Source organism: Phaseolus vulgaris, chromosome 4, assembly GCF_051622355.1.
Source record: "Phaseolus vulgaris cultivar YP4 chromosome 4, ASM5162235v1, whole genome shotgun sequence".
Lineage (NCBI taxonomy): Eukaryota > Viridiplantae > Streptophyta > Magnoliopsida > Fabales > Fabaceae > Phaseolus > Phaseolus vulgaris.
Window position 1 is genome coordinate 41,728,355 of NC_143501.1, and position 28,000 is coordinate 41,756,354.

At 31.8% G+C, this 28,000-nt stretch overlaps 2 protein-coding genes across 2 annotated transcripts; one reads left to right on the forward strand and one right to left on the reverse strand.

Annotated features, from left to right (window-relative positions):
* Window positions 1–1,454: 1,454 nt before the first annotated feature.
* On the forward strand, window positions 1,455–13,474 carry CPSF100 (cleavage and polyadenylation specificity factor 100). Its single transcript, XM_068646692.2, has 18 exons — window positions 1,455–1,779; window positions 2,215–2,383; window positions 2,572–2,668; window positions 3,744–3,870; window positions 3,952–4,067; window positions 4,309–4,403; window positions 4,498–4,649; window positions 4,950–5,007; window positions 5,081–5,188; window positions 6,133–6,382; window positions 6,919–7,103; window positions 7,593–7,685; window positions 8,328–8,426; window positions 11,829–11,960; window positions 12,045–12,089; window positions 12,226–12,393; window positions 12,626–12,700; window positions 12,836–13,474. Exons 1-18 carry the CDS (start codon window positions 1,631–1,633, stop codon window positions 12,935–12,937), a joined length of 2,220 nt encoding a protein of 739 aa, XP_068502793.1. The 5' UTR covers window positions 1,455–1,630; the 3' UTR covers window positions 12,938–13,474.
* Window positions 13,475–14,266: 792 nt separating this feature from the next.
* LOC137837623 (protein NLP6) lies at window positions 14,267–19,457 on the reverse strand. Its single transcript, XM_068646693.2, has 5 exons — window positions 18,837–19,457; window positions 17,448–18,022; window positions 16,885–16,932; window positions 15,806–16,742; window positions 14,267–15,526 (listed from the first exon to the last, which is right to left on the reverse strand). The coding sequence occupies exons 1-5, from the start codon at window positions 19,072–19,074 to the stop codon at window positions 14,385–14,387; spliced, it is 2,940 nt and encodes a 979-aa protein (XP_068502794.2). The 5' UTR covers window positions 19,075–19,457; the 3' UTR covers window positions 14,267–14,384.
* Window positions 19,458–28,000: the final 8,543 nt, after the last annotated feature.

Sequence of the window (28,000 nt, forward strand, 5' to 3'; positions counted from 1 at the left end):
TGGCTACGAGAAATAATTTTGTTTTAAAACATTGTTAGCTTTTAATATAAATAATATGCGACTAAACTCTCCCCATTGAGAGATTGTTTTATTGAGTAAAAGGTTTAAAAAGGTAGTGCACTCTCTTCATATTCTCTATTCGATGTTTCTTGATCTAACATGATAATTTGAAGTAGTAGCACATGCAATATACAATAATATTCTACATGAGGTCGTTAGTTGGTTTTGCACGAGGAGACTTATACTTCTAAACGTTTTGAATAAAACCACTAAATCTTCTATTTTGTGTTAATGTTATAATAGAAATTGACAATTTTGTACTCAACTTTCTATGCTTTAAAGTACCTTCAATATTGAACATTATTTTTTCTATAATGATAACTTATTAACATACACTTCTAGAACCATTTGACATGTTATGTTAAATATTTGATTAGAATATGTAAGTGATGACTTCTTAAGATGATTTAACAAATTCAAACCGAATATTTAATTTATAGTAAAGTTTCATATTAAATCTTATATTTTATCATATGATTTCTTAATGAAGATTATTTAAAAGTCGAAAACCAAACTTAACAACTCAATAAATTTTGAGTTTATTTTTACAAGTTTTTATAATTATTTCTTGTAAAACACTTAAAAGACAAACACTAATTTATCAAAACTAAATATTATTAACTATTGCCAAAGTCAAAATCATAAATCATATAAATCTTCGTCTTATATAAAAATAAAAATAGTTTATTAAAATAAAATATTTAGATAATATTATCTAATGTTGAGATTGTTTAAATCTATATAAGATTGTAAATTATGAAAACAATATCAAAAGTTACATGACAATTTTTTGAAAATTATGAAAGATAAGAAACAAAATGCATAATTAAGTTATTTCATAAAAAAATAATAACGACTTGAATTTATTATAGTAATTTATTATAGTGTTAGAACTCTATTTTTTTAATCTTTCACATATATAATATTTTGTCACTTTGAATTATTTCCTATTTGTTTGAAAATAAAATAAAAGTTATCTACGCATCTTAGGAGTTAAAATGAAAAAAATATGTTAGACAATCTAAAATAAAAATAACAAGGACAAGACTATTTTTCTTAGAGAAATGGAGTCAAATTCATTTTATAACAATTAAAAACAAAATAAGAACTATACTTCTTTTTGGTACGCTTGAACTACATTTTGAACAGTAACATCTACTTTTTTTTTTATAGAAGATTAAAAACTAATTCAAACTATTAATAGTTATACTTATTATTAATTAAGATTTTACCATACATGATCTTCAAATTGTGAGAAATCAACCCTAATGCTGTAAGTTGAGGTAAATCAAATTAGTTCATCAATATTTTCTTTTAAATGTATTAAATAATTAAATAATAATTTTTTTGAAATATTTTTGCTTAATATATAGTTACTACCGATTAATAATTATAATTAATTATGATAAAATTAGTCTTGTTCCAATTATTACCCTTTTTTTTATTAGAGAAAACATTTGCATTTCCCCCTTCTAGCTCCGACCATCTCTCACAGTCTTTCCATAAACCCCTTCTGGTTTGAGACACCAAAGGGTTTGTGTGTGTGTGTGGACGAAGTTGAGAGAGGAAAATGGGAACGTCAGTGCAGGTAACGCCACTGTGTGGAGTGTACAATGAGAACCCTCTCTCGTATTTGGTCTCCATTGATGACTTCAACTTCCTCATCGACTGTGGCTGGAACGACCACTTCGACCCGTCCCTCCTTCAACCCCTCTCCAGGTCTTTCTCTCTCTGCTTAAATTTTTTTTTTGTATGTTGAGAGGCACTAGAACAAGAAATAAGAAGAAAAATGTTATTTTTCATGTGGGGTGGGTTTATAATTATGAATGACAATGAAATTGATGTTTTAGGCATGTTTGTGGTGAACAAGATTGAATTTTTTCATGTGGGTAGCTCTGTTACAATCCCTCACCCTTCTGCTTCCTAACATGATATGAATTTCAACTCCCCAGTATTGATTTTTATGAGTTATTTTCCTTTATACCTTGTTTGTTGTCGGGGCACTAGAGTTTTGAACTAGAAAGGAGAAAAATAGTTTTTTTTTTCTGGGGTTATATATTTGAATGACAATGAAATTTGTGTTTTTGCCTTTCGGGCATGTCTACGTTTTTGTTACCTTTGATTTCTTATTGAGGTTTTGTGACTGGCATATAGGGTAGCATCAACCATTGATGCTGTCTTGGTTTCACATGCTGATATACTTCACCTTGGTGCCCTCCCATATGCCATGAAGCAGCTTGGACTCTCTGCCCCCGTTTATTCAACTGAGCCTGTCTACAGATTGGGCCTTCTCACTATGTATGACCAGTACCTTTCAAGAAAGGTGAAATTACACACTGGTTTGTTTGGTTTTGCTGTTGAGAAGAAGATTTTTTGTGCTTCTTGGTTTGTATGATGTTGGATCTGTCATATTCTTACATGTGCACTTGTCTTTTTAATCACTAGATATAATTTGGAGAATGTGTGTTTTATAGCTGGATAGGTAGATTGAGATGTCTTGTTATTTTGTAGCAAGTGTCCGAGTTCGATCTGTTCACACTGGATGATATTGATTCTGCTTTCCAGAGTGTAACGAGGCTAACATATTCTCAGAATCATCATCTGACAGGTAGGTGTTTTAACTATTGTTAGAATGTTATGCATTGAAGTGGTGACATGCATTTTGTTTAACTCTTACACCTTAGTATTTTCTCTTCTTCCACCCCACCGTCTTATTTGTATATAATATAGGTTAGTATCTGAATCATAATCCCATTCAAATCTTTATTTATTGCAATGAAATTAAAGACCATTCGAAAATCCAAAGTTCCCTCCAAACTGGAACCCTTTATCTTGGCATCAGCTCTCTTGAAGCTAAGGATATTTCCCTCGAGGGAGTCAAAGATGAAAATCACTTTGATTGGGGCCAAGTTAAAAAGATCTATTTGCCTCATGTTCAAAGCTTTAGCGGGGTTGACTGCCCAAAATTGATGTCATGTAGTATAACTTTTTAAAGGAAAAATGTTCAATGCTGATGGTGTTTGCCTAATTTCTTATGTTCATCCTGCTATATAGTGAAAAAATATTTTTATGTGACCTCTCATGGTTATTTGGCAAATAGAAGAGGCCTCAATGATGACAACTTCACATGTTTCCAGTCTCTAGTGTCTAGAATTATTTGCATGAGCAATAATAAATTTTTTTAACGACTAGAAAAAATTGATTTGAAAGTTTAGTTTATTTGTGAATACACCCCATTTTCAAATGTTTTGGAGCTTTGAACTGCAATAAATTTTGTAATCATGTGAATCCACTTATTCAAAGTATGCGGTTAGTTTAAAATTTTATTTTCAGTAGTTAATACACATTTTTGTAGTAACAATTTACTGATTTTCACCATGTGAAATATTTATTTGTTTTGTAGAAGTTATGATATACAAGTGTACATTAATTAGGGATGTGAAATTAAATCATGCATTATCTATTCATAAAAAACAAAGCTTTTGGTGTGAGACAAAAAATTGTCTACACTTGTATGAAATAGGCAAAGTCACCCCAATGTCGCATATAACTTCTCTACCAGTGTTGTTTAATAATTTAGAGTTCCTCTCTGATTCTGATACGCCTTCATGTTTCACTACTTAATATTCTCTTATTTGGGTTTTGTTATCTTTAGTGACATTTTAATTTTTAACCACTTTTAGGCAAAGGAGAAGGAATTGTGATTGCGCCTCATGTTGCTGGACATCTTTTGGGAGGTACTGTTTGGAAAATTACAAAAGATGGGGAGGATGTCATATATGCTGTTGATTTTAATCATAGGAAAGAAAGGTAAATTACTTGTGGTTAAATTTTATATTTTATACCTTTAGAGAGCAACAAGAATCTACTTATCAATCTATTTTTTTCTAGGCATTTGAATGGAACTGCTTTAGGTTCTTTTGTGCGGCCTGCTGTTCTAATAACTGATGCTTACAATGCTTTGAACAATCAGCCTTACAGACGTCAAAACGACAAAGAATTTGGAGGTAACCATCTTTTTAATCCTGTAACTTCAGCAATGTGACTGAACTTAGCAGGGTTTTTCCATTTTTTTGTTTTCTCAATAGCTATTAAGAGAAAACTGTAAGAATTTATGTCTGGTACATTCACTGATGAGGCAAACATGTACTTTTTAATCTTGACCAAGAAATGGAAAAAAATTGTTTAGGATTTATATATCCTTTGGTTTTCCTAAATTTGTGATCATTTATCTTGTCAACTATATAGATATCTTAAAGAAGACTCTAAGAGCAGGTGGCAATGTATTACTACCAGTTGACACTGCTGGACGAGTGTTGGAACTTATTCTGATGTTGGAATCGGTCAGTACAAGACGTGTGCTTCTACTCTCTTTCTCCCTTTTTTTTTCCTTATGGTGTATGCCTGAATTAATATCTCAGATCTTTGTTCTCGCAGTATTGGTCTGATGAAAACTTGAACTACCCTATATACTTCCTCACATATGTTGCTTCCAGCACAATTGATTACGTGAAGAGTTTCCTTGAGTGGATGAGTGATTCTATAGCAAAGTCTTTCGAAAAAACTCGTGAAAATATATTTCTTCTGAAGTAAGTGGTCTCATCTGTAACTTAGTTTGAAGTAAGATATACTTATGTCAATGTTTAATTTTATGCTTTCTTTTGGTTCTTAGGAATACTTTTGACACCTAATTAGTGCTTGGCATATTAAACCTTTGATTACTTTGGGTTTCTTGAGATATCTGTTATAGAAGCAAATGTTTTGTTCAATAATGAGTGAAAAGTGAGCTTTCAAAACCTCAGTTTAAGGATATCAAACAAATCATTAATCTCTTGTTATGATTGCTAATGTTATCTTGTATCTAAAGATTGCAATGCTTGTATCTGTAGGTATATTACCCTTCTGATTAACAAGACTGAGCTTGACAATGCTCCAGAGGGTCCAAAGGTTGAATAATTTGAATACTTTTTCTTCATTAGATCAACTTCCTTATTGACTCTGACACATATACCTTTCATAGGTGGTTCTAGCATCCATGGCAAGTTTAGAAGCAGGTTTTTCTCATGATATATTTGTTGAGTGGGCCAATGATATGAAAAATCTTGTGCTTTTTACTGAAAGAGGCCAGGTATATTCTTAGAATTTTTTTCCTTTGTGTTTTCCTATTCATGAGAATCACCATAAATTGTAGCAGGTTTCTCTACGTTTATTTGCTAATCTATTAGCAGCTTCTCCCTAAAGTGTTAATGCCACAGTTGCATTTGTATTTCAAATTTCAATATGAATATTGTTTTAGCTTTTCCCAAGGCACCAAAGATTAAATAAGTCATAGAAAAGCTGTGACTATATTTGCAGCTGCTAGTAACTTTAATGGTCTATAAAGTATTCTTTTTTGCATTTACCGATGACCCACCTTGACATTGTCCCTGTGAATATATAAAGTAATACTGTTTATAAGTTGGTTCTAAAAGTAATGTGGCATGGGCATGGAGTATTTAGCCGTGAAAACAGCATCTACTTCAAACTTTTCAATGGAGTTTCTTATGTTGGTTGTTGGGAAAGTGCTTGAGTTATTTCTTACCCATTTGTAATATACCTTGGTTTTCTTCTCTCTTTCTTGAATGTAAAATGTGTGATGAAAACAACCATTTTTTGTATCCATTGGGATATATATTTTCATTGTTGCATTCAGGGTGATACAATCCTGGTTTCCACCTTTACAATCTTCTCACCAATCTTTCTGTTTTCATCTTGCACAATATTTTCAACCACACATGCACAAATATCAATACTGCTAATATTCCGTCTTTTGTCTTGTATTGTTGTCTTGTATTTTAAATTCTAGCTTAGGATGTTGTATTTTCTCTCCTAGCCTTACAGAATACAGTTGAAAATTTATTTTCGTTAAAAGAATGCTTTATATTTTTGGTAATGATGTTTTTTCTTTTTTGAGCAATGAGAATGGAACAATTAGTCATGTAATATTTCCTGTCATCTATTTTCTTTAACTGCTTAAAACTGATGATTGCTATTATTTTGTTTCAACTAATCCTCATGTGTTTGGATATGCAGTTTGCCACACTAGCTCGTATGCTCCAAGCTGATCCACCTCCAAAAGCTGTCAAAGTTGTTGTTTCCAAGCGTGTTCCTTTGGTTGGGGAAGAGCTAATTGCCTATGAAGAAGAGCAAAATCGAATAAAAAAAGAAGCTTTAAAAGCCAGTCTTATGAAAGAGGAAGAATTGAAAACATCTCATGGCTCTGATAATAATAATAGTGATCCAATGGTCGTTGATTCTGGCAATAATCATGTACCACCAGAAGGTATGATGAGTAGTATAAATTATTTTGGAGATATTCTTTTGAAATGTTTCACCTTTTTTTTTCATTTTAAGTAGAAAATATCAATTTGGCACTGTTCTCTTGTGAAATGTAATTAGACAATTAGAATTATCCATTTCAGATTCCTGTAGTAACTACCTCTTCCGTTTAACTTACTCACTCAGAGTTGTGTTATATATATTTAAAATTTTCTATGATTATAGAACTGAACTTTTTGTCTTCAACTGGTTGAGTCTTAATACGCACTGAACATAAGAGTTTTAAAATAAAAAACTACCATTTCAACACATAAAATGATATTGAATTGTCATTATTCATCATTTTATGAACTTTGTAATGTGAGTTTACTATTTAAGGTAATCTGTATTTAATATAAATCATGTCATTTATTTTATGCATATTTTGAATTTGTCTGTTATTATGCATATTTTGAATTTTTTTGGATATTTCTTTTAATGTTTTGTAAGTTTTCACACAATTGTATAAAGTTCATTCAGTAATTTGATTTGTACTTGCAGTGGCTGGTCCACGAGGTGGAGGATACCGGGATATATATATTGATGGATTTGTTCCCCCTTCCACGAGCGTTGCTCCAATGTTTCCCTGTTATGAGAATACATTAGAATGGGATGATTTTGGTGAAGTCATAAATCCAGATGATTATGTAATTAAGGATGAAGACATGAATCAGATTGCAATGCATGTGGGTTTCTTTTTTTAAAACATCTACTTCCCAGTTTCAATATGTAGTTTTCATTTTTAAAAATCCACCTTACTGTTTATACCATCTTGTATTCTGAATTAGAACATAGAAGGTTCAATGGATAGAATATAATGAATTTAATTATTCAAAAGTATGCACAGAGTTCAGACTTGAGAAACATAAGGTGAGTTGCATTAATGGATCATAAAACATAAGGAAACTTTATAAAGGAAAAACTATGATACAAGAATCTTAAGCTTAGTAACATGTTATGGTCTATTTTGCATTTGGCTTGGTTACTTCTGTCTTTAACTGTTTTTTCATTGACATTTGGATGGCAAGTAACACATGCTGCTTCTAACTATTTTTTTTTCACACGTACTATTTTATTAGTTCTGATATAGAGGAATGGAGAGTTTTGTTGGGATCTATAATTCAAAATGTTATTAATAATATTACTTGATTATCATTTTTCCTATTTTCTATCAGGGAGGTGGTGATATAAATGGAAAACTTGATGAAGGTGCTGCAGGTTTGATACTTGATACAAAGCCATCAAAAGTTGTATCTGATGAAAGGACTGTAAGTAGCAGTGTTTATTTATTACATTTTAGTGTTTCTGCTTCTTATGAATAATAAATTTATTTAATTATATTTTGAATTTGGACATGTTACTGTTGTATTCAGAAATTGATTAGATGAACCAACTTGAATTTTTTAATTTTGCCTTCCACTTTTGCACTATGAATGTTATTAAACTCTATTACTTTCCCAAATGTTTTAAATGTATCAGTTCTTGAGATTTACAAAAGATGGTATCATGTCTGTTTTTCCTGCAGTCAGTGATCCTACAACTGAATTTTTCTTCATATATGCGTGTCTCTGTTCTACGTTTATATCTAGGCATCTTATGTTTTCATCCCCAAAGAAATCAAGCATAATATTGAGTTGGAACCACATTCGTGGTTTTTTTTATTCAAAATTTTGTTGTGTATATTTTGAATTTTATCATGCTCTTCAGCTCTCGTTATCCATTCGTTTTAACTTGGTTGCGAAACACATCAGATAGGGAGCGTTACATGGTAGCTTCTTTTAATTATTGATGTACGGATAGATGCATTCCTATGTTTTGGATATCTAGTATTTATCACTCCACTTGTACGAATCTTAAATCTGCCAAATCTACATATGATGGTGTAAGGTATTGACATTATTTTTGTCTAGGTGCAAGTTAAGTGTTCGTTGGTTTACATGGATTTTGAAGGACGTTCAGATGGAAGATCCATTAAAAATATTCTATCTCACGTGGCTCCCTTGAAGCTGGTATGAATCTCTTTGGTGCTTTTCGGTTAAGTGAGCATATCATTAAATCTTTTATAAATTATATTTGGATTTGTCATTTCGGAAAGGGGATCTGCCTCAATTAAGTAGTTTATTTTGCCACCTTTAAAAACTATGGTATCTTAAGAGGGAATATTTTGACCTTCTGGCTACAATTGTTCGGTGGCAAGGAATTAGGATTTTAGCGGGATAGTATTATAATGAGTAGATAAAGGTGCAGGAAAATATAAGGAAATTGTAGGCTTACTTGGTGGGCTTTTGTGGTTTGGAAAGCTGAATAACCTCAAGGCTTACTTGGTGGTGGGCTAGGCCTAAATCAACCACCAAACCTAGCACAATGAGGGAAGATTACCCAAGCCTTGTAAGTTGTAAGGGGTATTTCAGCCATATTTTAATATTTAGCCTACGAGAGACCTTTTAATAGACCTGAGATAATTGCAAAAGAATAGAGAATGAATTTGACACTCCAAGGTTTGCGAAATGCATGCTTTTTTGACAAAATAGAATGGGTGAAAGGCTGTGCTTGGCTGCCAGACTTTAACCTGAGATATTCCTAATATTCTTTATTAGTAAATATTGATTCAATCTTATTAGATTAAAGGATGTTTGCTGTCTTGCTATGAAAACCATGAGGTGAAACAGTTATTTCGAATGTGGCCAATCCTCCCACAAAAAGGAGTATTGAGGATGTTTGCACCTGCTTTGAGTAAAGGAAGGCCTATTGAAAGAGGAATTTTTAAATAATCAGAATTACAACAACCTAAAGGGTCCAAATTAACACCCACATCAACAGATCTACAATGTTAACAATCCAATATCCAACACCAACACTCATAAATCAATAACAACCCGCACCCAACAACTTGAATATCTCTCAAAATACAATGATACCGGTAGTCAGAAACAACACTTCTACATACCACATCCAATGCCGATTGTAAAAACACAGCAAACAGTGGTGGAGCCCGAAAGACAATGGAGAGATAAACTGTGAAGAACCCTTGAAGTCACACCAAACAGTACCAGAATGAAGAACCAAGGGTGCAAAAGTGATTAGAAGGCTTTGACGAGTTGGATTGTGGTGGTGCAGAAGGATTCCGACCACGGGAAGGTGGCGTGTGAGACACATGTGTCTAGGTCAGCCGAGAAGAAGGCAACACATGGTGGTGTGTCTGACAAAATTTGAACACATGACCATCGGGGTTGGTTCGTGCTCCTTGAGATGCACCAAACCCTGACTTCGGTGGATGAAACTGCAGCGGTAGACGGTGGCCAAATGAAATTCTCTTGGCCAGACAGATAGAGACAGGCAGAGCAGGATTGACTTTCTCTGTTACCAACTTGAGAAAAATACAAAAGAATAGAGAATGAATTAAGAGCTTAATTCCCTTCTAACAGGTTCTCATTTATAATATGACATTGGAAATTCAGATACAATGAATGAGTGGAAAGAGAAAAAAAAAAGAAAGGTCACATCTAGAAACTAGGTACAAGTTACAACACGAAGCATATAGCAACTTTTTCAATAAAGTCTATTTAAGTTGATCTATTCTAACAAATAGTAACTCTTAGAATTTGTGTTTAGTGTCTAATTCAACCTACAAAACTAACCTGTAAGGTGAGCACTATCTGATATTTGTAGCTCCAACCTTTAAGTTGCCATTAAGACACGACCCAAGGAGGCTGCCCCCAGCTTTCCAACACTCCCTCTTGTGCCCAAAAGTGTCAAATAATGCAAGTGGAACAATAGATCTAGGATAAACTTTAATACCATTAGAATTTGAACCTAGGATCTATATTAACTTCGCAAAATTGACTTGTAAGGTTAAAATGATCCTAGCTTTATAAGTTCTACTTAAGCTACACCTCTCTATTTGACGTGGGTCTAAACACTATTATTGAGGTTGCAATTATGGCAAACCCCAAAGAGGCTGCGATTAAGGCTAGCTAGGGGGTATTGCAATTAAGATGACTTTTAAATAGTAACAATATGTGAGAACAAGTGAAGGGAAATTTTGTGAATGTGCTTGAGTGTATCTCTCCACCCAGAATGGCAAAATGATTTACTAGAGAACAATTAAGAGGAACTTCCTAAGATACATTGAACCTAACTTTACTAAGAATCTGGAAAACTTGCAAAACAAACAATAAAGAAACCCTTATTTCTTAAAATATTCTTATCTCGTACAATATAAGGGACTATTCATTAGATTTTTTTCCTTTCTATTTTATTCTCGAGCTAGGAGAGAAAACATTTCACTATGGTTCCACCTCAAGTTTTATCTCCTCATTTATCCAATTCCAAACGTGGTGAATTTTCTTCGGAAATGCAATTTCTCTTACAATTTTATTTTTTACCTACTTCCTAATGGTTGCTAAAAATTGCAGATAAACACATTTATCCATAGATATTAAAACTTACCTAGAATGCTAATTTGGTAAACTAAAGGCTTTAAATCCACTTTTGGTCTCTAGTTTCGTGAATGTGCAATTTGATCCTTATAAAAGCATAACTGTAGATTTGGTTCTCCAGTTTTCCAAAATTAAGCAATTCAACTAATATATCATTCATTGGTGAATAAAAGATGTTAACTTATCTGTCAGATTAATATGTATTTGAAGTTAATTGTCAAATTTAATATTAATATCTTACTAAAATGAGTAATTGATACTATTATCACTTACAAACATGTAGCATTTTTTGTAAGCAGTTGGATGAAATATTAAAAATGGACTAAAATCACTTAATTTAAAAAATTGGAATACCAGATTTGCAGTCAAAACTTTATAGGAACCAAAATAACATATTTGTGAAACTACAATCAAATTGCCTGGAAAGATTTTGTTGCCTTGGTGGAGCAAATCCTCCCTCGAGTAATATTAACCCGTACTATGGTCCTTAAATGTTATTAAAGTCACTTGAAACTAATCCCTGTAAATGATGACTGTGATACAAATTAATCCCTCATGACTATCAAGTTTATACAATAAAATAAACATTTGGGAACAAGGGGACAACTAATTCCCTTAGATTAATTTGTGCTTGCGAAATTAGTTTACTTGACCGACTAATTTAGTTGTTCACTAAAATTTTAATAGACTAATCTTTGACAGACTACTTTAGTGTTTACTCGAAATTAAAAGCTAAATACCTACATAACTGAGAATTATCTTGAACAATAAGGAACTGTATATCAGGAGACATGCACCAAATCTGTGCATGTATTTTTCTAATTGCCTCCCAGTATTACTATTTAACATTTTTGCTATCATGGTCTAGCTGACTGGCATATGATATTGGTTTAAGGGATGAACTAATAATACTATCGTTATTTTATCATTGACTTGGTTTAAGGGATGAATACTTATTGATTTTTCCGAAAGGTTTTGGTGCATGGATCAGCTGAAGCTACTGAGCATCTGAAGCAGCACTGCCTAAAGCATGTTTGTCCTCACGTTTCTGCTCCCCAAATTGATGAGACAATTGATGTGACCTCTGATTTATGTGCTTACAAGGTACAATGATGTCAAATTTCATACATACCCAAATAAGATTTACACGATGTCAGAATTAATCATGTTATGCTTTTCTGGGTATAGGTTCTACTATCCGAGAAGCTAATGAGTAATGTACTCTTCAAAAAGGTAAAAGTACATGTTTGCTGAACTGTTTCATTTTTATATACTGCCGTTATTTATCGTGTTGAATAGCTACAACCAAACCTTTTTCCATTAGGTGGTAATTCATTATTTTGAACAATGAAAATAAATTCAACTGCAGCTGGGAGATTATGAAGTAGCTTGGGTTGATGCGGTAGTAGGCAAGACAGAAAGTGACACGCTTTCGGTGCTCCCTGTTTCTGAAGCAGCTCCTCCCCATAAATCTGTTCTTGTTGGCGATTTGAAATTGGCAGATATCAAACAGTTTCTCTCCAGCAAGGGTGTTCAGGTACTCACAATTTTAGTTTCCAATTCGTCCCTGCTCCGATCGTCTGTTGTCGACTTCATTTCCCTAGCAGACATGCTGATTGTTGTACTCCTGAAGGAAATTCATCATTTTTAAGTCAATTAAAGTTATTGAAAGTGCTGTTTACCGTGTTCTTTAACTGAAACCTGGGTAAAAAGAAAATTAGAGAACACTGACTATGAAAATATGTATCATAACTCAATTAACTTCATAGGTGGAGTTTGCTGGTGGGGCTCTACGTTGTGGTGAATATGTAACTCTTCGGAAAGTTGGGGATGCAACTCAGAAGGCAAGTGCTTCTTCTGAATATTTGTTAATTTTCTGTAATCTTAGGAAACTGGTAATTTTTTAATACAGATAAGACTATTCAGTTGTTGGATCATGATTCTGATCTGTTAAGATGTATTTTTTTTTATTCTTATAGGGTGGTGGTTCTGGTGCCCAGCAAATTGTTATTGAAGGTCCTCTGTGCGAAGATTACTACAAAATTCGTGACTATCTGTATTCACAGTTTTATTTGCTTTAGATTTGGTTGGACTAGTGCAATGGCTGATCATGAATTTCTTTCCTTCCTTGCCCTATTTTCTGACAACACTCTAGAGCTGTTTTTCTGATAAGATAGAGAACACAAAATTGCTCGGTAAATGCACAAGGGCTCAAGACTAAATACGTATGAGTAGCAAAGCTGGGACAGTTGCAAACTGGTTTATTTAGGTAGCCATTTGACACAAGATTCCCAGTGCCCCTCGCCGCAATCATGCTGCATCATTTTTGTTTTTGTATCTCTGATGTTCGCTGGCTATCACTGTTTCTGGTGGATGTGATTTCCCTGCAGATAGATACTTTTCAACTGTGTTTGCCCTTTGTACAATCATAGAAAAGGAAATGTAATTTGTTCCTCATGTGTAGGCTTCAGATTTTTGTTAGGTTATTCATGTGTTACATTCAGTTTTCACACTAACGTGAAATTAGACTGACAAAAAGAGTGTTTATGGTTTTATCCTTGTTAGTTGGACTAATATCACTGAACACAATTAGAGCTTTACCACATATGTTCTATTGATTTTAATGTCTCTACTTTTGTGCTGAACTCTGGTTTATTAGTTCGAGGACATGCTGTGACATGAAGAATAGAACTTCTTGTTCAATATCTAGAAGCGCTTGTTTGTGGAATTAACTTTTGTTGGAATGAATTAAGATATTTGCTGTTCAGCCAAATGCCATGCCGTTTGCCCATGAAATTGAGTAAATAATGTGGACAATGACAGTATAACTCGTTTTTTCATTTGTTTTTTTGTAAGTTGCTATGAACGACATTTTTATTAATTTTATAATAACTTTTGTAAAAGTCGTATTGAACATGGTTTTAATTGGATAACTATAGTATTTATAAATGCAAATTGAACCTTTTTTAACATAAAAAGGAGAAGGGTAACACTTTGGTAAAAATAGTCCAATTGAGTTGACTTCAAGAGTTCCAAAATTTCACGATCAGAATTATTGTCCCAAAAGTTTGTTAGATTGATGATAATTTACACATTTTAGCAGCAAAATAAAATTGTTTACACCTTTAAGTGTTATAAACAAAACAGTTAAGTGTAGAAATCAGTTACCACATCACGTGTACCACAAACGAATCAAAGCCTTTTTTTAGTTCATTATTTTCTGTGGCTGATAATCAACTAATACTTGATGATTGTGATTATAGAAACTTTGGTTGGTGGTGTTCTTTTTGTAATGTCCAATGAGCCAAAAATGTCTTTAACTTTTTTATTATAGTTGTAACATATCTGAAATGCTTCAATTTATTATTTTACTCTTTGTTATAGAAAAAGAAAATAGGAAGTTGTGGTACTTAAATCCAACGTTACGTTTCTTGCAAAATGCACAAATCTAAAACCATATATTTTTTGTTGAGAAAGATCTATACCTTACAACTATAGATTCTGAATAACTAAGTACAAACCAAACTATTAACAACCTTTCCAATCTCCTGAGCTCTCACAAGAGCTTCCAAGAATGGGCAGAATATCATGCACAACAAGCCTGATTATGTTGCTGCCTGATGATCTTGAGATGTCCATGCACTCCTGCAGGTCTGCATCGCAAGCTATCAAAACCCATTCATGATCATCATCCAGATACTTGATATCAAATGTTCCCTCCTCTAGTTTCAATCTTTTGGCAATTTCTTCTTTCAATTCCACAATAGCACAGTTCAAAGAGATCTTAAACCTTATGATATCTTCTCTATAAGTTGCCTTAATGGTCACACTCTTCACCTCTTTCCTAACTGCAAAAGGTGTCATGTTGTTATTATTATTGAGAATATCCATGTGTTGCACAGGAGTCAACTCAGAACATTGATGATTCATTCTCCAATGTTCGTGCACCTGATCCTCCAAAACAGCATCGGCTGAAGGACACAGATTTCTCAAGTCCTTAGAACTACCAACACCCTCAAGTAGTTGTCCTCCAAATGGTTCTTGAGGTTCTGTTATTTCCACAAAGTTGTTAGGCATAGGGTATGCAGTTGCACGGTTCGGTGTACTAGTTGAGTACAGTGTTGACCCCAGTGATCCCCTTAACACATGACATTGCTCACTGATGCCTGTTACAAATATATCTTTTGGAGGTGACATTTCATTTGGGGGACTACCTTGGCATGAACCACGAGGAGAAGGATTTGCACTTTCTTCACTTGAGCCGCTCCCAGTTCTAAACCTGGTTGTGCCTTTAATGCCAGTCTCCTGAATGGCCACAACTTTTTCATTAATCACTTTCTCAGGATTTTGTGTCCTTGTACTTAGGAAGTGATCTTCCACCCCGGCCTGTCTGTTTGATTCTGATGCTCTAGAAGCATCAAAATCATTTTCATTGATCTTAGGTTCTGATGGCCTAATGGTCAATGAGGTTTGGCGGTTGAACTTGTTTGAAGTGGAGGGAAAAGAACCAGTACTTAGAGAGTTCAAACCAAATGCACCTTCAGCACCATGGACTGATTCAATAACACACTTGAGTTTGGATAGGGAACGGTTAACCTTTTTGATCTTGCGAGATGGCCAACGAGATATCCCATGTTGCCTACAGATGCGTTTCATTGTAGTAGGGCAAACTGCATGCACACCAACAATATATCTAAGAATTTCATGTTTGAGCTGCTACTAGTAAAAATGAAATCTACTAGTAATAAACAATAACCATTTTTGTGTTTTTGATGATTAAGTATATACTTTTATAACTTTGTTTCTAGAAAGTAGCAAGCAAACTTAGATACAGTAAGAGAAAAATTGTTGCTATATAATGACTATATTTCATGAGCTCTTCATTGCTGTAGAGCAAGCTACACACAAAATTATTTAGTTTAACTGCTATATCAGAGAATGAAACATACCACCAAGGCTCTTTGCAGCATCCTTAAGGCTTCCAGTGAAGTAATGTTGCAAAACATCAAGACTAATTGATTTCTCAGCTTTTCCGCGTTTTCTCTCTGAGGGTTTCTTTTTGGTTCTGGCTTCCAAGGAAGTGTTCTGATCAATATGTCCACCTGCAGTATCGCCAAGATTCTTTCCATCATTTATGTCATCAAAGTCTACCGTTATTTGCTGCTCCGATGGCACCGGTGGCAGCCTCTCCCCCATATTTGGTGAGGCATGTCTAGGTGGTGACTTAGAAGATTGAGTAATTGGAATTGATTCAAACCTCAACTGAACTCCTTCTTTTCTTGCTTCTATAATTTCAATGGAGCAATTCTGCTCAAGTTCAACACCAGCAGCAATCTTTAGACTCTGAAAATGTGGCTTCATTGTGGCCAATATTGACCCCAACAAACGTTTTTGTTCATTAAAGTCTGTGATCCTTGGAGGAAGAAAAAACTCTAGCACATATTCATCATTTCCTGTATGAGAGCTTTGTAAGCATACTGCAAAAGAGCTGGTTAAACCAAACATGAGAGCATAATGTACTAATGGATATTCAGTTTTGCAGAATTGAGTAATGTTCCCACAGAAGCACATGTTGTGCGACAAAAATGCTCTCCCAGCAACCCCTTGACCTTGTTGTAAGTGATGCTCAACACAAGCCTCATGGAAACCCCATGTATGAGCCTCTATGACATAGAATGCTACGTCAGTTATAGACATGCATACTTGCCCCATGCAACAACCATCAAAACTTGAGCAACTTTTCTTATGACCACCACCATGTGCCAAGACACTCCGATGCTCACATGGAACCCATGTTTGTGCTAGAGGCAAACTATGAGTCTCACACACAACTGTTAGTATCTCCAAAATCTCTGCTAATGCGTACTGGCGATCTTCATTACAAATCTGGTTTAAAAGAATTTCCAAGTTACATCTGTGATAACAGAGGGGTAAGATAGAAGTCACAGAACAACATACATATATCTTTTTTCTTTTTGAGAAAATAAACAAGATAAAAGATGCATCATGTATGATAGTAGAAAACGACCTGATTGTATGGATGCTCCAAAATTTCTGAACTCCTTAAATTGACTGCCTGAAAAGAAACTGACAGCAGGTAACTCAGGAATGTTTAAGAACATATAAATAATAACTTTTGAACAACCAATTCCAACACTACAAACAACAGGGTCGCATGTGACACTGCAAAATTGAATTAAGAATTACATATTCATCTTTTAAAAGTAAAAGTTAAAATTACAATTGTCATATGATAATAACCCTAAAAAAATAACACTCAGAGGGAATAAGAGATCATTTTACAATGTAGTATTTACAATATGAGAAGTATTGGACACATGATACACCCTTGATTTACCTTGTTGGTTCTTTCCAATAATACATGTGAGATAAACATCACATGCAACGAATCAAACATGAGCAAAACATGCACTTAGAATGAGGAACAAAACTTAGATACAATACTCTAAATGTTGTGTTTTTTAATGTTATTCAACCAGAATTGAAATTTAATATAGTAAAAACAACACCTAGAGTATTGTATTCAAGTTTTCAACTATAATAAATAGTACAGTGCAAAAGAAATCCAACCTCAAGGGCTTTGCAGATTTTGTCAACCTCAGGAGCATAGTTAATCTTCGGTGAAGTCATTATCAACTCAAGTACGGCTACACATGACTGTCCTGCAGGCTCAAACACTGGTAGAGCCAAGGTTCCACGAACATTGTAATGTTGTGCATGATTTAGGCGCTGATACTCTTTGCTAGAATAGTACTGAACATTTGGAGTCCATTCTGGAATTCTGTGCTGAAAAACTCTACCGGGAAGTCCCAGTATTTCATCATTCTCTCCATCCACAGAAAACATATACATCAGAGACGCTGTTCTATACTGATAGAGTCCATTACTATGTGGATCAAGAACAAATGGTTGGCCGGAAGTTGTGAGTGCATACCGGTTTCCATTCCTCACAGGTGCCCAAACCTGAGCAAGAACATTCTGTTCAGTCAACTCTTTGAAGTGGCGAAGTGCTTGTGTCATTCTTTCCTTTATTAGACAATAGCCATCTGGGTTTTCTGAAGGTGGCACAGCTACAAAAGGTGGTGACACAGTTTTCTTGTTCTCATAACTTTCTACTGGATTTTCAGTTGCTGCTTTTGTGTTACCTGAAAGTAGTAGCTTCAGTCAGAACAACAGCAGGTTCATTAAAATCTATAATGTTCATTTTTAGCATAGATGTCTTTGGAATGAACTATGAAAACTTATTTTTGGCTCAATATTATCACATCTACTACTTCTATATTTAGAAATAATTAAAAATGCCATAACTATATTGAGATTTACTTTTAGGATCTGGTGTTACTGGAACAGTATATGAAAAATTGTACACTTATGCCAGTACCATTTTTGAGCTCAGTATCATATTATATCTAACATTTCTGCGTTTATACATAACTACAAAAGACATAAACACATCTAACACATGCAATAGTCAACATCCCAAGAAAGTAGGAATTGTTGACAAAAGTATGTATGACCTTTATATATGAGATAGGTTGAAAGTCAATGAAAAGTACAAGGAAACGAGTGCAGATAATGAAGCCTTAAAATTTTACTATTCAATTCATAAGATGGAGATGAAAAGAACTTTTATCTTTAGATTTGGAAAGGCTATTTTGTCATCTATGAAATAGAACCTCACGAACGGTAAGGGAAATGATAATAAAAAAGTTAAAATTCTTTCAATTTACATAAACTATAGGCTAAGAAATAGAGAAAGAAACTCCAAAGAAAAACTCTAAATCTTCTTAAATTTCACAATCAATTGAAGCAAGTTCAGAAGTTAGAGTCAACTTGAAATGAATCAAGTCCTGAAAGTTGAAGACAACTCCAAAATCCAATTCAACATCCACCCTGAAACAACCCAAAACAAAAAAAACAAATACAAAATAGGAAACTATGGCAATCAAAGTATGATACCTGCAGTTGCAATTCTGATTTGCCTCTCATCTTCAACATCAAAAGCCCAGATAGGAGAAAAGGGTTGTTCAGAGATAGTGGATAAGAGAAAAGGAGACATGGGGTTAGAGACCAAAGATATATGATCCAAGGACCATAGACTTTCAAAGCCAATGTCAAAATCCATGGCAAACCCATGCTCCTCCTGTTGCTTTGACTTGGGAAGAAGGTCAGGATTTTCTTCCTTGGATTCTGACATTTTTCACAAGGATGCTTTTCCTTGAAAACTGCGGTCTACAGAGTGATTAAGTTCGGAACTTTGTAATGATGATGAGAATGAAGAGAGTTGAAAAGTATACAATAGATAATGATGGTTGAGTAAAATTGCAGAAGGTGGAGAATATAAGAATATGTAAAAATGAAAATTTTACTATGGATGTGCCACTTGCTTGTTAAGAGAAAAGGTGATAGAATGTTGAATACATAGTGTTAAAAAATAAAGAACAATTTTTCATTGTTGGAACCAAATGCCAGTTACCAAAAAAAGATGGCCACTAGGTACTTGTCTTTTTCTATGCTATTATATGCACACATCTTTTACTACTTGTACACAAAAAAACATGTTGGGGTTAAGAACAGAGCAACCTGGTACCAGCCAGTGCTAGATTTTTATCAAGGTGAGGTTAGTTGAAGGTTACATGTGCCAATTTTATTATTATTTTTTGTCTTGTTACAATAAGACAAATCATGTAAGAGAAAATTTATGTAAGATTAGTAAAGAAGATACTGGCATAAAAAAAGTTAAGATAATCTTCCTATGTTGCTGTGTAACTAGTAACTTTTTTGTCTTGTAGCTGTACCATTGTGGATGAAATAAAATACCTTTCCATCAAAATCCGCCTTTTGTTTAATTTATCTAAATAAAATCAAAGGAAAGTCATGAGTTTATGCATATCCAAAATCACCATATTCTACTAGTTCTAACAGTGACTTGTAGTGGCATTTATAAATTTATAAATGATATTTGAAGAACTACCAGGCAAAAATTCAAATTCAAAACACTTTGAATAAAAGAAGGGCTTTGATATTGTCAAAGCAAACTTGACAGATCATTTTCTTTTGCAGCCATAATGTTCTTCAGTCCTTTTTGTCAACCATGTATTGTTTATTATGCAGGCATCAAAGGTAGTTGGGGAGGCTCTAACTCTGGGAATACAACAACTTTCATGAGAATGTAAACTCTGTGAAATGTGTAGGGTATCTTAAGATCAAATTCTATGCACCCAAAAAGTCTAAATTAAAATTATACATGGTAAGAAACTTTCTATAGGAATCTCATTCCTCAAGGAGTGGACTTCACCTTGTTAACTGTTGGAGTAGAGATATGGATATTGGACTAAGATATGGAGATTAAGGTGGTGAATCAAATATAACTTTGCAGATAAAAATGGATAAGAATCTTTCTTCAATAAGAAAGGAATCCTGGTCCACAACTGCTTTTTTCTGTAAATGGTGGAGTGGATAACTAACTATTCCTTATCATTTGATAGGACATAGTTGAGTGTATGAGATTCAATATTGTTTCAAGTCAAATATTAGATTCTTGTACATGATCAATCATCTATTGGTTGGCCTTTAAAAGTTGTAGCTTTACTCATTGATATTATTGATCCTCAACATTCATGTTATATAAAAAAAAAAGACAATGATAATAACTTGACATAAATTCTATCCACTTGGCACATAAAAAGAAATATTTTATTTAGAAAACGGTTGTTGAATGATTTTTTTTAGTATTAGAGTGTGAAAGAAACTTTATTCATAAAAAAAATTGTATCAAGAGAAAGGGATTTAGTATTTTACAACATAACAAAATTAAGGTTTGGATTTTACTGAAAGAGATATTCACATTTAGTGTGTAATGTGCCTTAAATAAGATTGTATTAGAAAAAAAATAATACCCATAGAAAAACTGCATTGTATAAAAACAAAATAATGGTTACAGTTACAAGTCATTTTTCCAATTCACTTTTGTATTGTAAATTGTAATTCATTATTTTTTTAAAATGATTTTTTTTCTTATTAATTGATCATATGTTTCCATTATGTTATTTATAAAACATATTTTATGAACTTATATATTACATCAAAGTAGTATTTCTAATTAACTAATTCAACAAATTATTTTCTTTAACTATTTTAATTAATACTTAATTTTTTCAATCAATATAGAATGTAATGAAACATTCATTCACACCAAAAACAATTTTTAACCTAATTTAAATCTAAAAATTTCATATACGTTTTATAAGAAAATAATTAAATAAAAACTAATTTTAAACATAAAAAATAATCAATTACTATATTAACTAAATTAGATATTATTTTATAAGCTAAAAAATTATTGATATTTAAAGTAGTTTACATTATTAATAAAATTTATAAATTAGTGTCTAAATTAGTATCTAATTAATTATTAATATTTTAACTATCAATTAGATATCAATAGTTATTATAGTCTAACGATATATAATTTAGTTAATATAGTGATTAATTATTTTTGTCTCTAAAATTTGTTTCTATTTAAAAAGAATTGTGGTGATGTTTTATGTTATAATTACTATTTTTATTATTAGTAATTATTTTTCTTAAATAACTCACTTTAAGTATTTTAAAATATCCATGTAATATCGAAAAAATACTCATGACTAGTAAAATTTCATGTGATGTTTTGATTCAACAAATTTACTTTAAGAATAAAAAGAATAAATTTTTGAATGAAACAATAATACAACATATATGAAAGTCAATGTGATACTACAATGCTTCCAAATTAGTGGGTAGTTTTTGTTTAATTAAGGACAATGTTTGCTTACGACATGCAACCAAAGGATTATTTTATGGATTGCACATTCAAAAGGTGAAAAGAAAAAAGAAGAAAAAAATAGTCAGATTTGAAAATACTTGTTTGATTATGGTTTAACGTGTCATTAGTGACACTAATTAAGTAATTTGTTTATTCAAAAGTAAGTTGCTTAATTACTTAATTTGAAATAAACAATTGCCCTCATCACCAAATCTGCCAGAAAATATGATTTAATTAATTGAATATTTTTTTATGACAAAACTTGTCATTTTCAACGTTCCTCCTCGAGGAAAAATAAATGAAAAATTTGATAGAGAAACAATTGAATAATTTATAGTAAAAACTATATTCCTACTTATATTTATTTAAAATTCTAGAATATTTTTAAATTAGTTTTTATCTTCTTTTTAATTTTACAATGATTCTTTCGACTAACTCTGGTACAGTATTTGATATAAATAACTCCAATTATCCATGTTATTTTCAGACTTAAAAGAATATTATAGAAGAACTTGTAAAATCTATCATAAAAAACTTTATATGTTGTTAGTGAAAATCCAATTCATATTCTTTTGAGACATTAGTGGAATCTTTATCAACTGGATTAACTTTTATAACAACTTTTTTTCATATAAATTCAACTTTCATGTGTTATTTTTTCATTAATAAAAAATGATCAACTATAATATTATAATCATTACTATAAGATTCAACAAAGTTATTTCAAACAGTTTGTGATTTAATTGTGATGCAAAAATATTCATAACTATATTATTCAATTATATATAATTTATGAATATTATTAGTACAAATATTTTTATGCAGAAATCGAATAAAATTTGGTAAATTTATCTTATCATTTATAAATAATGACTTAAGAAGATATTTTTTTAGGATATATGATGGATAAATTAACAGGTTGGCCAATATAAAAAAATTTACTAGGATAAATTTAGGGTATAAAAAGTCACCTATAAATGCACAACTAATTCTTACAATCTATCAAAACCCAGCAAACACAATTCAAAAAATAAGAAATAGCCATTTTATTACACTTTTAAAACATAAAAAATTAAATTGAACTTTTTAAAATAATTTAACTCGAAGAAATATAACTAATAAAAAAATAAAGAACTAAATATAGAATTCAACCTAATAAAATAGATTGTTTTTAATGACTATATATTTATACTTTTAAATATTTAAAAAAATGTATATTGTTGGAGATTCAAGTCGACTAGGAACCAATTCATAGTATATAAGTAAGTGTAAATATCACTGTTCAAGGTTTTATTAAATTTAAAATTTACTTATTAAAGTAAAGTTTACACTTATTTATATACTATGGATTGATTTTATCTTAATTCAACATAAATTTAACATTTCTTATTTGTACCTATAGAGTAAAATGAATAAATAAATAAATAAGAATAAGCATTAAATAATTTTAAATTATATTCAAAACTTAAAACAATATAAGAAACAATGCATGTAGCCTTTCGTCAAATACGAACTCAAATGTTGGATTATGTATGCTAAATGTCCTTTAGCGTGGGCATAGCTTGGATTGCCTAGCGGAAGCTAATCTTCATGCGAGGGGTTGTAGCTACTAGTGCAGAAGCTAGTAGAGACGGCCTAACCCTAATCGTTAGAGTAAGGTTAGAGTCATTTTGTCGTCGTTAAGAGCAGACTTCCTCCTAAAAAAAGGGGGTCAAACCCCCACTTAATCTAACCTAGAGAGGGCTAAATCCCTTGCTAAATCGTAACCCATTATGAACAAGCATGTGCTAAGCCATAGTTAAAGAAAAAAAAAGCTAGCGAGAGCTAAGCCCTAGCTAGCTCATTGTGAGTTAGAGAGGGTTAAACCCTTGTTGTGGTGAAAGTGGACTTGGTGAGGGATTGACTCTCGCTCCCACGCATAACATACAAAAATAAAAAAAATGAGTTGATGATCCTATTTAGAATCTCATTCTTACATAATAACCTGCATAATTCCATTATTACATACAAAATAATCTATCCAGGTTTCATCCATATTTAAATATCACTTATCCAACCATTTACAAATTTATCATCCACTATTTACAAATATTCAACATTATGCATTTTCAATCATCCAATCACTATGAATGTAAGAAGTATTTTTGTCAAGTGAATGTACTAACGGAAAGAAGTACGAATATTACATAGTTAAAAAAAGTCTTCAATTTAACACATGATGTTTCCCAAAGCATAAGACTAAGTGAGCAACGGAAACAATGGTAAGTACCAGTAAAAAAATAACAATAATTAAAATAAAATAAAAATTATATTTACTAATATATAATATAAAACAAAATGAGCAAGTAATTTAACTTACAATAGAAGTGTTAATCAAGGAACAAGGTGATCAAAGTCTTCGGCATAGGGGTGGACCTGACTGGTACTTGTTGAAGTGTCTGCAACATGTTTTTCCATCATCATAGCTAATTGTTGTTGCATCAACCTCACTGCGTCCTCTAACTGTGCACTCTTCTGATCAACCTGTATGGAAGGAGATTGATATTGATGTCATACGTAAAATAAAGCACATACCTAATGGTCATTTATATCAATAGTCTAGATCAATTACTAGAACAATACAAATAGTAGAACCAAGGACCAATAGGATTGTTAAGATCATGAGACTCCAAAAATAAAATTCCAAATATTCTATAGCTTTTGTGCTTTATCCAAAACGCTCAGGAGGATGCCTTATTCAACAATGTATGTGTTCATATCTTTTGGGTTGTTGTTATCTTTTTGCATGTTTATTTGTAACAAATTAAGAGTAACCAGTGACAACTAAAGTAAGGAACAAAAAACATAGGTTGGATTGTTACTTAGGTCAAGAAAGTGAAATGATAGGAAAATAAAAAGATGTGCAATTGAAATTTGTATTCAAGAAATTGTACATCAAGGTCATTCTTTTCCAAATTCATAAAAATATGTGGAAGGTCCAAACAAAAATAGTATCCCTAAAATTGACTTCAGAAGGCCAAGAATCACTCAAAATTTTATACAGCTTAAAAAAAATCATGACAGAACAATAAAAATAATACAAAGATACTTTTTAATTTAATGAAAGTGTATCATATCATATGGAAGTTTATTCTGAAATTTAAATTTAGGGATATTCAAAGACATTTTTACCTGTGAGTGTCCTTGAAGATGGAGATGGAGCTGAAAATTTGGAAGTAAAAAGAACATAACAAAAATAACATCATAAACACTAGAATCAACACTAATTAATGCACTCATGGTAATTAAAATATACTCAATAACATCCATCAAAATCAGAAACATTGTGAACAAAAACCCCTAAGCGGAACCAATATGATATTAAGAGACAAAAATCACGAAAAATAATGTTCCCAATCAACTCAACTTCTATAATACAAAACACTAAACCACACATTTCAACACATAACATTTAAAAAAGTCTCACCCGAGGTTCGTGTTCGTCTTCGACCAGCCAGTTCGAAAATAAGGGAACCTATGACACAACATTGAAGAAAGAAAATTAGAGATAGACTAAAATGACAAGATGAGAGAAATGAGAGGGAGAATGAAATTTCCTTACGAAATGAGAGTGAAAAGAGTTGCAATGGACCAATTGTGACAGTAAAATTGAGAGCGAGAGTGAAATTTGTGTGAAATGAGAGACAACTGGGAGAGTGAAAAAATGACACAGCATAGTGTGAGGAAATTGTTTTTAGTAAAGTTACAGTACACACTTGGCAACAATGTAGCTAGCGTACCTCACTCGTAACGTTACTCTACTGCTTCATCCTTTCACTTTTCTACACTTTTCTTTTCCACACCAGAAAATGTCTCTACTTCTTCTGTCACTTTTTGGTGTATATCTTGTTATCATAGCACTTTTTGGTGTGAAATCCAATGCATTGCTTGCTTTAGTTTCAAACTTTCGTGAAAAAGTTGAATATAAGGGAGGAAAGAAGTTGTTGACACGTAGTGATAAAATATATAATTTATATTCTTACATTTCTAATTGAACTCAAAATACCATGAATGTAATTTTTTTGGTATAAATTAAAAATATAATATTGAATTTAAGTTGAGAAGCAAGAAGTGTGAGAAGAAGATGAAATCCTTAGCATCGATGGAAAAAATGAATAAATGAATTAGAAATAAAGAAATGAGAGAGATGGACATTGTTGTAGGGGTTACATGTTAGATTGATAGGAGAAGAAGTTGAGAAGAGGATCCACCTTTGCTTTGTCTACCCATTATATCATTACCGCTCACATGCTACCCTGCCCCCACACCTCATAATGGAGACGATTCAACCTATCTTTATTTTAGAGTTTGCACACTTAAGCAAAATTTTCGCATGTAGCTTTTGCGTGCGTCAGTTTCCTTTACACTGTCTTCTTTGCTTCTATTTATGTTCGTTTTGTGATTCATGACCCACACTTTGGTGCATGTGATTTTTTCAACCATTTGTGGACGCTATAGTGCACTCTAAGAGTATCTATCATGTGTTGGACACTTAAATTTAGTCTCTAAATCACCTTTTTCTTGTAGTGAAAGGAAAGTTTAGTAAATATGTGTAGAGTAAGGTATTAAATTGGTGTGCTTATAAGAATTGTTAGAAGAGAAATTAAAATATTAATGAATTGAAGAAATGGAGACATCCATAGATGATAAAATAGCATGTGAAGAGACAAATTTTTGTTAATAAACTATATTCTTCATTTTACACCTTCACTATTGGTTTGGTCAAGGGACCAATGGAGGAGGCACATTTGTTATGGTTGCATTCCAAAAGCAAGTTGTGACCACTCTTGAAAATACCATATTTGTCCATTTTTTTCTGGCAAGGTCTGACGACTTTTAATAGGTTAAAATAAAAAAAATGTTTTTTTTATATTTTATTAAAGAGGATATAATGAGTTTCAATGTATATAAATAATTTATCTTCTAAAAAAATTAATCAAATTACCATTTTAAAGTAACCGTCTTTTATATTTTTATATTAAAAAAATTAGGAATTTTTATTTGAGCATTCAATATCCATTATTATTTTATTATATAAAAGTTTAAATTTATTTATAGATTCATTAACAATAAATATTATTATTATTATTATTATTATTATTATTATTATTATTATTATTGTCTATAATAGTTGACATACAGGTTGTACTTATTTTTCAAGTTATTAGATGACATTATTTAACTTGGCTGAAAATTGGTTATGTATATATGTTTGATGTAAAGTATAGTGGTCTCCTAAAATTTATATACATGTATAGATTAGTATAATTCTTAAAATTGACATAATTATCATTGTTGTAGATTAGTATAATTCTTAAAATTGACATAATTATCATGATAGTATATCTATTAGTACGAAAAAATTATCTTACATAGTTTATATAATATTAATTTTAAAAAAAATTATGTAAAAATTAATATATAATTGATGTTGAAAGTCATTAATTATGAGTCAATATTTCATATTGGTTAAAAGTATAATTAATGTTCAAAGTCATTAAAACAAGATTTTTATTGTTTAGTGTAAACTTTTTCTTCTCTCTATATTATTTTTAATCATTTCTTCCTTCAACATAACATTGTTAATGTTCTTGTTATTCAAGTCACATTTGATGATAGAAAATATTTTAATTTTATTGCACTGTCTTTTTTTACTCTCTTGCTTTTCTTGAGTCTTTCATCTGTTCTCTTCGTTTGATCTTTCTTCTATAATAAACTATGTCAGCAACATATGGGATTTTTATTCATATAAGTGGTTAAATAACAAATATGATAATTTTATTGATTCAATTTAGGGATGAATGAGATGAAAAAGATAATTTTTGTCACTTTCAATATTATTTAATATATAAATATTTTCACATCAATTAGATAACCAACTATAATATTAGTTTTAACTAATGTAATATATATATATTATGCAATAGTACCTTCAATCTCAAGTTAAAACAAAACAAAAGGTTGTAACCTTAATATAGTACATATGGATATTTTTTTTATCAGCCAATACAATTAACAATGGAGTTCAGTGCATATATGCTTATACTATATATTAAACAACTAAACAAATAATTTAATTTTTTAAACTTTTTTCTTCTGAATTTTATTTCATGATTATCTTTCTTAAAATAGAAAGTTAATGCTCTAATTTGATAATTTTTTTGGATGGTGACGCTGTAAAACTATTGATGTTGAGAGATATGGTTTTGATGGTGTGCATCCACAACATTGATGTGAGTGTTAGGTGGTGGTGGTGGGGAGCAAAACTTAGTGTCCAACC